Source organism: Culex pipiens, chromosome 1 (assembly GCF_016801865.2).
Source record: "Culex pipiens pallens isolate TS chromosome 1, TS_CPP_V2, whole genome shotgun sequence".
Taxonomy (NCBI): domain Eukaryota; kingdom Metazoa; phylum Arthropoda; class Insecta; order Diptera; family Culicidae; genus Culex; species Culex pipiens.
Window position 1 is genome coordinate 101,693,845 of NC_068937.1, and position 11,135 is coordinate 101,704,979.

General features: G+C 36.6%; 1 protein-coding gene across 2 annotated transcripts in view; it reads left to right on the forward strand.

Annotated features, from left to right (window-relative positions):
* The window catches only part of LOC120425424 (calcium-activated potassium channel slowpoke), a 104,474-nt gene that overhangs the window by 47,633 nt on the left and 45,706 nt on the right, over positions 1-11,135 (forward strand). For both annotated transcript variants that reach the window (XM_039589949.2, XM_039589951.2), the window contains exons 8-9: positions 1,532-1,642; positions 5,538-5,643. In XM_039589949.2, the coding sequence (XP_039445883.1) occupies positions 1,532-1,642; positions 5,538-5,643 (217 nt within the window). The remainder of the gene's footprint in view (positions 1-1,531; positions 1,643-5,537; positions 5,644-11,135) is intronic.

Genomic DNA, 11,135 nt, shown 5'->3' on the forward strand with positions numbered 1-11,135 from the left:
CTGCATGCGAGCACCTTGTTTCCCATTGAGTAGTTAGTGTTTGGTGCAATACCAAGCGTACCTTTGTTTCTTGTGGACGGAAACAATTTTGAGTGTGTATGTGAACGTGGAATGCGTAGAGCTGTGCTTGTATTGTAGATAGTAGTAGCAATAGTAGTGAGCATACATTCACACAAGGGTGGTGTGTTTGTGAAGGGAAAATTTTTGTAGCCCGGAAAACTTTTCCGATTTGGAAATGTGCTGCAAGATTTTCTCGTCCAGCTGTTGCAGCTTTGTTGGTAGACTACTTTGTAGAAATAATTGTAGTAGCTGATAATTCAATTTAATATATGAACCAATTTGAACATTGTAGATATACAATCGAAATTACATTTTCCGCACAAGCTAACATTTTTCCGATATCATACGTCGAGTATTAAAGAACAATGTTATCACGTTGAATCGTGAGAAATTGAACTCTAGCAAAACGATCGCGTAAAGTTTCGGCATTCAAAGTGAAGCGATAACGACATCTCTCTGATCGAACATGTTACAATGATTGTTGCTCACCCAAAGACACCAAATATATTTAGAGCTCCGAACCCCCACATTGAGACTGTTTCATTAGGAACATTGTACCTTTTTTCCGAACGGAGGCGATCCTTCCTCCCCAAAATATGAACCAAACCCACAGACCTAGCGAAACTCACGTTGACCAGTTCTGTCCGGCAACTGCCCGGCCAGGGACACTTCTATGACCAGTAACAAACAACTAAACAACCCCCTTTCCCCCAACCAACCCCTACTTTGTCCCATGCCTTACAAAACCGCGTGGAAATCAATAACATCCCCAAATTCCTCAATGGCATGATATCCGTTTTGTGATCCCTTACTTGTGGTGTAACTCCCTCGTATCTCTCATTGTCAGTACAGTCGTCCGCTAATGTTTCCCAGGTCCATTCCCTTGGCATTCATCATTTTGAATTCAAACCGGAACCAGAAACCAACGATCCCCCACCAGTCCCTGTTCCTCTTCCTCTCTTGTCTTGTGTTTTATTTACTTTCCCTTTCTTTCATTTCCGTTCTAATATATAATCCATACCGCTTCGGTTTATGTTGTGTTTAGTGTGTATGTGATAGTCGTACTGTTCGCAGGATAGCGCGTGCAGATCGGTTTCCCGAAAACAAAAGAAGCTAAAATCCCTTGCCCGTTATCCTCCGAACAATCGTACGTACCATTACAACCATACCTTAAGATAAACGAACTCTTAAGTTGTTCACTGTTACTACTAGCCAATGTACAATAATTTGTTGAAGCGTCTGTTTATGTAGGAAACTAATGCATTGTTTCTCTTTTTCTGCACAATTCCCTGGTGTTCCCGTTGGAACGAACTTCGAAACACTTGAAATATCACAAATCAACCAACGCTGCTGGACAACACCGACCTCCAACTTGGATTCGGATCCTGAACCTGAACGCTATGCCGGCGAATGGGTGTGTTTGTGTGTGCGTGAATGTGTTGTGCAAACAAAAATCTAAAACCCCTCAAAGACATATCGTGGTGTGCGGGCATATAACGTACGAGTCGGTGTCACACTTCCTGAAGGATTTTTTACACGAAGATCGCGAGGATGTGGACGTTGAAGTGGTATTTTTACATCGGTAAGTGGATCCGTTTTCCAGTTTTCCGCTTCATTCACCCACACCAACATTACGCCAACTTTTTGCGTTTCCATCTTCACCCCACCCCCCTTTCTTGATTTTCCTTTGTGGAGCAGGTCGTAAGTGAGTTGTTGTGGCTAGTGCCGCACAAACTCACGCCGCCCACATAGTTAGTGCTTTCTACTATAGCAGATAGAACCCCCCGCCACCCCACTCACCCACAACTCCGTTACCGCACGTCTTTCACCCATACATCTATTGCTATTATCACAATAACCCCCCCTCTTCATGAAGATCGTATCCTCACGCAATTTGATGAAAATAATCAAAATAACCGCAACATGAAAGAAAATACTACTCATCAATTATAATATTAAAGCAATGGTTAACAAAAACAAACTCCGCTTACAAACCAAAAATATCAACAAAGTCATTCCAATTAAATAAGCGACCTCCATATTTATTGCAAAAAAAAGGCTCCATTTTGTCCCCCTCTCTCTATCAGCGAATATCTTCTCACCATAGCCAGCCAGCCTGTCTCTGTCCGTCTCTGTCTGACTGTCGCGCTCTCGTCACTATCTGCTGCTTTTTCTTTCCACCTCCCTCACACACCCACTCAACCATACTTTTCACCTCTGTTCATACGCCTTTGAGTTGTGTTTGGTTTAGGTTTCCCATCATCGTCAGGATTTGTTCTGCTTGGTAACGAGGCTATATTGGAGAGTTTTCTAAATCTCTTTATACGCTGTGATAACATCAACTCTGATCAGTATTGAAAACATCAAGGGTCATCGACACTGACACAGATTAGTTGTCTCCAGTCACTGAATCACAAGATTGTGACCCCGAGCATGGGTAAATAACACGGGAAATGCAAAATAATACCATTTAATGGTATCAATACCAAATTTTGGTTTTGGCGAGCCCTTGAAAAAATGTCTAAAGTGTAAGTTAATGCCAATCTTTGTTATTATACCAAATTTTGGTATTGTTCTGTTATTGGGCAAATTTTAAGAAAATGTCGAATTTTGACATACTGTTACTTACTTACATACTTAAAAACGCAAATCTACTCCAAATTAAAGCCAACTATTTTATTTTGATCTAAAAAAATCATTTGTGATCTTTATGAATTAGGGAATACCATACATTGGTATTGTTAAGGTATTTTAAATAAAAATATTATAAAATAAAGGTGATTCATAAAAAAAAACTATTTTAAATTATGTTTAACATTCTTAAAAGTATGCTGATACATTTGAAAATGATAAGAAAAACATTTATATATTTAGACGATTAACTTTACGACAACAATAGGTTTAATACCAACGTGAAAAATTTAAAAATTTAGAATGGATTTTACTTAACATTGTGTGCCTTGTTCGTCATAATCGATTAACTCAAAAAAAATAATGTCAGTCTTTGTTAATTTGATAAAATAACTCTTTCAATACCAAAATGTTGGTATGCATGTGGTATTCGAACTTCGTTCTAAAATCTATTCAATATTGGATTTGTGTTGAATCCTATTCAGTTGGAATCATGCATCCTCGAAAATCCCACGCAGCCTGGGCCTATAGCCTTTCTCGTTCTGGTTTAGTTTGTTTCTCTTTCTTTGAATTTCCTGATATTTTTGCCTGCAGCTAAAACATATTGATGCAGCAGCAGCTCGTTTTCAACAAGCGTTGATAGCTCAGTTGGTAAACGGGTAGCTAAAATGGTGTCTGCACCTTACCTGTCATGAGTTCGATTCCAGTATTCCTTTAGTTTTCTTTACCTGATATTTTTTAGCTCTCCAAGCAAGACTTCGTTTTTCTGCCTGTTCGAAGAATTTAAATATAGCATCAAAATTCTACCCATTTCTCATTGAAATTCCATTAATCAAATTGAATTCTCGCTGTAATCCTATAGAGAATTCTCATTGTTTTTTGTCCAATGAGATTTTTATTTACCCGGAAAGTTGTTATTATCTGGTATTCATTTGCCCTTGGAATGGCACGTTTTGGTATTGCTTTAGTCTTCCCCATATAGTTTTTTGGTATGATTTCATGGTATTATACCATCTATTACTGGGCAACCAAGGGCACATTTTGGTATTTGTTATTATGCCAAGTAATACCAAAATATGGTATTCCCGTGTTATTTACCCCTGCTCGGGACATAAACATCCCCAATTCACACGTAACGGGCATCCATAAACCAGTCAGACATTCAGACATTGGTGTCTTCGGCCCTTTTCGGTACTGGGATCTGGTTAGAACCGAGTCGGCTTTTGTAATTACAGTTTTCTTAAGGCTAAGAGTATTTACAGAGGATCTTGTGTGTAAATGTTAGTGGGAGGAGAGATTTTTGTCAGCTTTTTTATGGTGAAAAAAGTTGGACACTGTTTGAAATGAATACAAAAAAGAATTTTTTTTCTGAAAAATTTTGCATTGAAATGGATTTGACTCGAAAACAGTGCATTTTATCATAAAATTACAAAAGTACTTTTTAATTCAGGATTCAATTTTCGATACTACCCAAAATAAGGTCAAAGGTTGGCACTTTTTGTCCACAAAACATATGTAAAAAAAATAATAAAAATCGAATGAGGTAAAAATGGTCAAAAACGAGTTTTTGTCTTAAAATTTTTAGAAGGGTAAATTTATTTCCGGACACCTTAAAATCAAAAAAATCAAACCATCCTTTTTATTTCAGCATTTTTGTATGACCCAATCTCACCCCCAGACTCAATGTCACCCCTGATGACGGTAAGCAAAATACTATGTACTGAACGGAGACTAAATGTGTGGCAGCCATGACAGATATACAAAAAACACTGTACTTTTCTGCGTATTCGTATAAATAAATTCCAAACACAAATCCATTAAATTACATCACTTTTTCATATTTTCAGCAATTAAGTAAATGGTTTTTATAATAAACATGACAAAAATATAAGTTGAGATAACAATGTCAAAAACTGAGTTTTTGCAATTCCGTCGTGAAACTACTTACTTTTCCCGTCATTCTTGAACGACGAAATAGCCTACTTTTCTGTACCAAAAATAACAGAATCGAATAGCAACACTTTTCAAAATAAATGCTGAAAAGTTCTTCTTTTCAGCACTGAAATGGGTGCTGAAAAGTTGAACTTTTTAGCACTTGTTTCGAAAAGTAACACGTTTCAATTTTTTTTTGATTTAAACGATTTATTGACAAAATACATGAAAATTTGACTTAAAATTTCACTCAATGGGTGTTTTTCGGAATTGCAAAAAATGTTGTATGGAACTCGTTGCAAAATTTTTTTTTTCATCACTCGTCGTATTTATCCAACTCGATGCATAAATGTACGACACGTGCTGAAAAAATCCTCTTTTCGCAACTTGTTGCATAAACTACTATTCTAGTCGAATTTAACAACATTTGAGTTGAATCCAGTCTCTCTTTTATCTTATTCATTCAAATTGAAGTAACCAAGCTTCAGAAGTCATCAAAAATAAACTTAAAAAAAAACATTATCGCATTATGATAACATTGATCGCAAAAATGTTTAATATGCTCAAAAATGGTCATCAGTTAAAATGTGACTTCTCCATACAAAATCGTATGGAAAATTAATATGGCTCTGGAATTTTGGTTCAGTAATGAACGGCTAAAAGTAAAAATACCATCAACTCTAAATACTCTTCTATAAATAAAATTCTAAATAATAAAAACGAAGAAAATCTTTAATCCAATATAACCTCGTTACCATCGTCATCGTAGCTTTCGTTTATTCTCACTGCTTTTTACTTCTACAACTCTTCTCAACCAAAAAAAACAAACTTTATGTACCCTGTCTAAAAAAAACTGAACAAAAATATTAATGTTATCCACCAACCACCAACCTGTACAAATTATACGAATGTAGAAAGGAGCCTGATCTGGAACTCGAGGGTCTCTTGAAGCGACATTACACAACGGTGGAGTTTTTTCAGGGAACTATGATGAATGCGGTCGATTTGGAGCGAGTTAAGGTACATCCTTTCAAGTCATATTTTCGCCTACAAACCAGCAAAAAAAAAAAAAAAAAATAAACTCTTTTTTCGTTGTACAAGTTTACACCGTTTACATACTCGACATATTGCTAACAATATTGAACATTCAACATGCAAAAGCAGCGAAATTTCCCCCCAATAAAAAAAAAACTTATCTTTAATGCGCTTGCTTGCACACACAAAGAAAACAAAAAAACGACGAAAAAGTGGAATTTTGAACATTATCAACCGTCCATTCACAGAACAGTAAAATCAACACACTTTCTGAACAACAGCTTCAAAGTATAGCAACACTCTTATACACTTTCCGCACATGTCTCAAGCACCAAAATCTTACTAAACACTTCCACCACACACCGGTTGTTGCTGAAAAGTTGTTTAATCTCTGAACTCAACAGCTGGTACCGGTTCGAGCTTATGTCGTGCAAAAGTTCCAAAATTTCCCACAAACCTCTGTCTGTTTTTGCTAGAATCGCTTCGTAGAGTTCGTAAAACGTAAACACTTTATTAGAGAGCTCACCAACGTTACGCAGGAAATGGGTTCTACGGGGGATTTGACGAACTGACTGGCAGAAATTCGCGGGGCACCCTTTCTCTGTGATCGGTGCGTTAAATTTAGCGAGCTTTCGTAAACTTGCAGTAACTGTAGGCCAAAAAACCGCTACACTGTTTTCCCATTGCTTGTCTAAGTTAGTTAGTTTGTTTTTGCCGTTCGGAAATCGACTAAATGTTTTGAAGTTAGATTAAAGCAGAATTCTCCACCCAAATAATTCAAAGGAAAGTATCCGAAAGCTCTTTCGAATCTATGTCTCCGTCCATTGATGCAATAGAATTATGAGATGATTCATGGATATGAAGGTGTATTGAAGGGTCTAGAACGTCGTATTTAATATCCATGTTTAACCTACAATTGTTGTTGATAGATTGGCAGAATTAACATGCAACAGGGTGACCGCTTATTGGTGATGCGTTGGCTGTATTTTTGCTAACATCGATAAACTCTTAGTGATATTGCAAAATAGGAGAACACAACTTATTTTATGTGCATCAATCTTGATCATCTGGTGCAACAACAATTGGCAGTCACCCTATATGCTCTCTTCCTATCTCTTTCTCTTTCAATGCATGGTAAAAGGTATGCTGTCTTTCCATAAATGCAGTTTAATTGAAATTCAAACAAGTGTTTTATTTTACTTTTGTATTCATTGTAATCTTTTCATTTGTTCGCCAGTCGTAATTCAAACTTTTGTTTCCCGTCTCTTTTTCAACAATTTACTTTGGAATGCCGCATCTCTTTTACACAAGTGTTCGAAAGCTACTATTTTGTTCTATTGGCAATTTCTAAAGTTAACTTTTCTATTGCTTATAAACATTTGATTGAAATCGTATTTTTATCACCTAATCGCTTATACAACATGTGTCTATTATGTTTGTTTCAATTGATCGTTACCTTTCTTTTAGTCAAACTATACGAATATTTAACAAATTCGCGAACATCCGCGGCCACAGCTTTGGATGACGAATTAAGACACACATTTAATATTATAATTGATCGATGTTAAAAACCCAACATAAGTTATAATTGTTCTAATCCATTCCCCTTCTCTTTTCACGACGGAATAGAAGCGTGTATTTCGCGTTACTTTGTTTAAACTTAAACTTCATTAAACTAACCCAAACTGTTTGTGTCTTCTTTCTATTTTCCATTATGCTCTAAACCTTGAAAACTAACCTTTCGTGTATGCTAATGTTTCATTTTTGGATTGCTTGTCTGATTCTAAACTTTTAATATTTTACGCGTAAATCGTTCCAAAATCATTCGATACCAAATGATGTAATCTCTTGAATGAAACGCGCAAAAACACGATCCTCACCCCGAACCCCCCCCCCACCCCTTGTACAATATTTTCTTTTTTTACTCACTCGCACACTCACACCTACGTTCGAAATACAACTATATAAAATCAAATCAAAACCAAACCAAAACCAAAATCTCCCCTATATCGAATACCACCCCTCCACAAAAGTAAACCGCCCGATCTGGAGCTGGAAGGTCTGTTCAAGCGACATTTCACCACCGTGGAGTTTTTCCAGGGGACCATAATGAGTCCGATCGATCTGCAGCGGGTCAAGGTAAAGCAAACCCCTAAACTACCAAAAACTCACACATTACCACCCCCTCCCTTCAGTCGGCTCCAACAGAGTGATTAAATTTTTTCGTTTACTTCCTCTCGATTCGTTTTGTTGCTAATTGTTTCGTTACATCCTCCGGACCACGAACATATTACCTTGAACTAATTTTCCAATTATCTCAACTAATAAGTGAACATTTTGAACACTTGCGAATATAACCTAACCCAACGGTGCTCACTGTCACTGACTGTTCTGCAACTATTTTACGATTGTTTCTTGTAAATATCCCCATTTTCTGGCTTGTTTCCAATTGCATCGGTTTGCTCTTCTTATTGAGTTACCAAAAACATATAACAAGCCGTTTTCAAAAATACTTGCAAGCCATTCAAATAAGATTAACCGATGCATTTGGAATGTATGTGAACAGACTGTTTGCTTTGGATCCTCCCTCCTTTAACAAACAATAATGCATGAAACCGCTCGTATGACCACGTCCCTTGATACACACACACACACACACAGACACAACCATGTCCGACCTCCCCACAACCCAAACCCCTTTTTTTCATGTCATTCTTTCGACCACCGAACCCCGTGTGTCCGTATGCGGTAAGTGGCAGATTATTTCCGATAACATTAGAAATTAGATAGTAACCCACTTTCTCCATCGACTAAACATTGACATTTGGTCGTGATCGTGTTACATTGACACTCTTCATACAATACAATACAAAAATGTCACACTTGTATTCCCTTTTTCTGATTTCATATTTTGGTTGAGATTCGTGACCAAATTTTGAGTGTAATACAAAAAAAAAAACGTCTGCAAGTAACGTACGACCACGATTGCGACCAAACAGTCATTAATCATTCTGCACAACTACACGTACAACAAAATGCACCGATGTAGGTATGCGTCTATTTTGGGACTATTGTTCTTTGCGCGTACGCCTCACCGTACGCATTACACAACTCGACATTTGTGAAGTTGATGTCAGTGAACGTAACAGCTTCGACAAAGTATGATAGATTTGGGCTCCCTGGATACGCTCCAATCGACAGAATTGAATTTTAGTTAATTCCCTGCCAATAAATAAAATTGTGAATTTGGAATATAAATGGTATGCATCTTGAGCAACCATGCGTACCCACGTTTATCTGTGTGGTTAGCTAAAAAAGGGCTAAAATAAGCGAAATTTACAGTTTTTTACAGGCATATTGATTGAGTTTTAACTTTATCTATCTATATATATACAAAACAAGCTCACCCCGACAGACTTCGTTCTGCCTTTTTTCGTTTGTTGACGTTTTTTGATTTTTTGCTTATTCAGCCTCCTGTGATCAAAATATGATTTTACGTAACTTTCTCCATACAGTGTGCCGATGCTCCGGAATCGGTTCCCGAGTGGCCAAAGTGTCAATTGGTTAGCGTAAGAACCTTCCTTGGGCTTATAAGAACCCAACGCAACAAAAAGCACCTCGATCCGACGCTCCGTATTGAACTGATTCGCGTTCGAACAAAACCGTCGATTTTTTTTATATATATAGATTTCGACGGTTTTGTACGAACGCGAATCAGTTGAACACGGAACGTTGGATCTAGGCGCTTTTTGTTACGTTAGGTTCGTGTAAGCCCAAGGAAGATTTATATGCTAAAAAATTGCCACTTTGGCCACTCTGGGACCGATTCCGGAGTATCTGCAGATTGTATGGAAAAATTTACGTAAACTCACATTTTGATCACAGGAGGCTGAATTAGCAAAAAAGCAATACGTCAAAAAACCAAAAAAGTCAAGATGAAGTTTGTCTGGTTAGGCTTGTTTAACCATAAATATGATGTTATTTGGTATAAATATATGGATTTTACAAAATTTAAATGCTTTTTAGTTTAACTTTTGTTAATTAAAGTTACAAGTTGGGAAAATTGCTTAAAAATAATAAAGGCAAGTTACCTGCAATGGAACAATACAAAACATGGTTTTTATTGTGGTTTGGTTGAGCGTTTTAGCAGAATGCATTACTATGAATACAAAGAGAGCATATATAGCGGAATTAAAAGGAACAACTCGTCTCTTTGTATTCATAATGATGTTTTACTAGAAAAGTATTGATTTTCGTAGAGTGTCTCATTGTTCCCTAGCTCTCTCATTGTTCCTGCCAAGTACGTCTACAATGAGACAGTTGAATAACTCTCTGGCTGTAGTCGTAAGATCGATCTCATATTTTGGTCAAAGTTAGAACACATTAAAAAGAAAGAAAATGCAACAAAAAACTCATTAAAACATGCCAATGTAAAAAAAAAAATTAAAGCTAAAAACCAAAAGTGTCTAATTGATGACTACCCTACCCTACTGACGTCACCTTCGAAAGTGTCGAGTTGTGTTATTTGTTATTTGTGTATGCGTGTAAAAAACACAATCGTTGACATAACACATCAGCCAATAAGCAAAAAAAATCCGCTGGAAAACCTTTTCAGTTCATTCATTTTACTTCATTTGTCATTCACACATAGTTTTTTTTTTCTTCTCATGCACAATAGTTTCTGATTCAATGCATGGTCTAATTTCGTACAACGATTTAAAAAATCTTCCAGTAGTAGTTTCAAAATAACGTATTTTAATTCCCCAAAAAGTAGTTTAACAAATCTTCAAAATCATAAAATGAATCATCTTCATTCGACAATGATGCAATGGAATCCAATGTGAAAAAATGACTAAAAAGAAAACCAAATCATATAACCTTTATATTGAGAAAAAACTCTTGCATCGTGCGTGAAAGAAACATAGCAATCCGAAGACATTTGTCCAAGTAATGGTGTTGATCCTGACTGAGTGTTATTTCCCATCAAAAAGGGGTAACAATAGAGCCCGTAGGGTTACCCCAGCTAGAACTTCTCCCGTTTCAATTTTCTCCCCCGCGCATCAGCTGTCAGATTAGAGAGAGAGTGTGTGCCGTTCGAACCAATACCACCACCCGGAGAAAGAGCCCCCCTCTGTTGTGAGATATTGGGTATTGTTTTTCTTTCTTCCTTTCTTCTTTTTCTCCTTCTCTTCTTTCTTTTCTTTTCTTCTTTTTCTTTCTTCTTCTTCTCTTTCTTTCTTCTTTTCTCTCTTTTTTTCTTTTTTTCTTTTTCTTTTCTTTCTTTTTCTTTTTCTTCCTTTTCTTTTCTTTCTTATCTTCTTTCTTTTTCTTCTTTCTTCTTCTTCTCTCTTTCTCTCTTTTTTTCCTTCTCTTCTCTTCTTTCTTTCTTCTTCTCTCTTCTCTTTCATTTCTTCTTTCTTTTCCTTTTTTCTTTTTTTCTTTCTTTTTCTTTTTCTCTTCTTCTTTCTCCTGTTCTT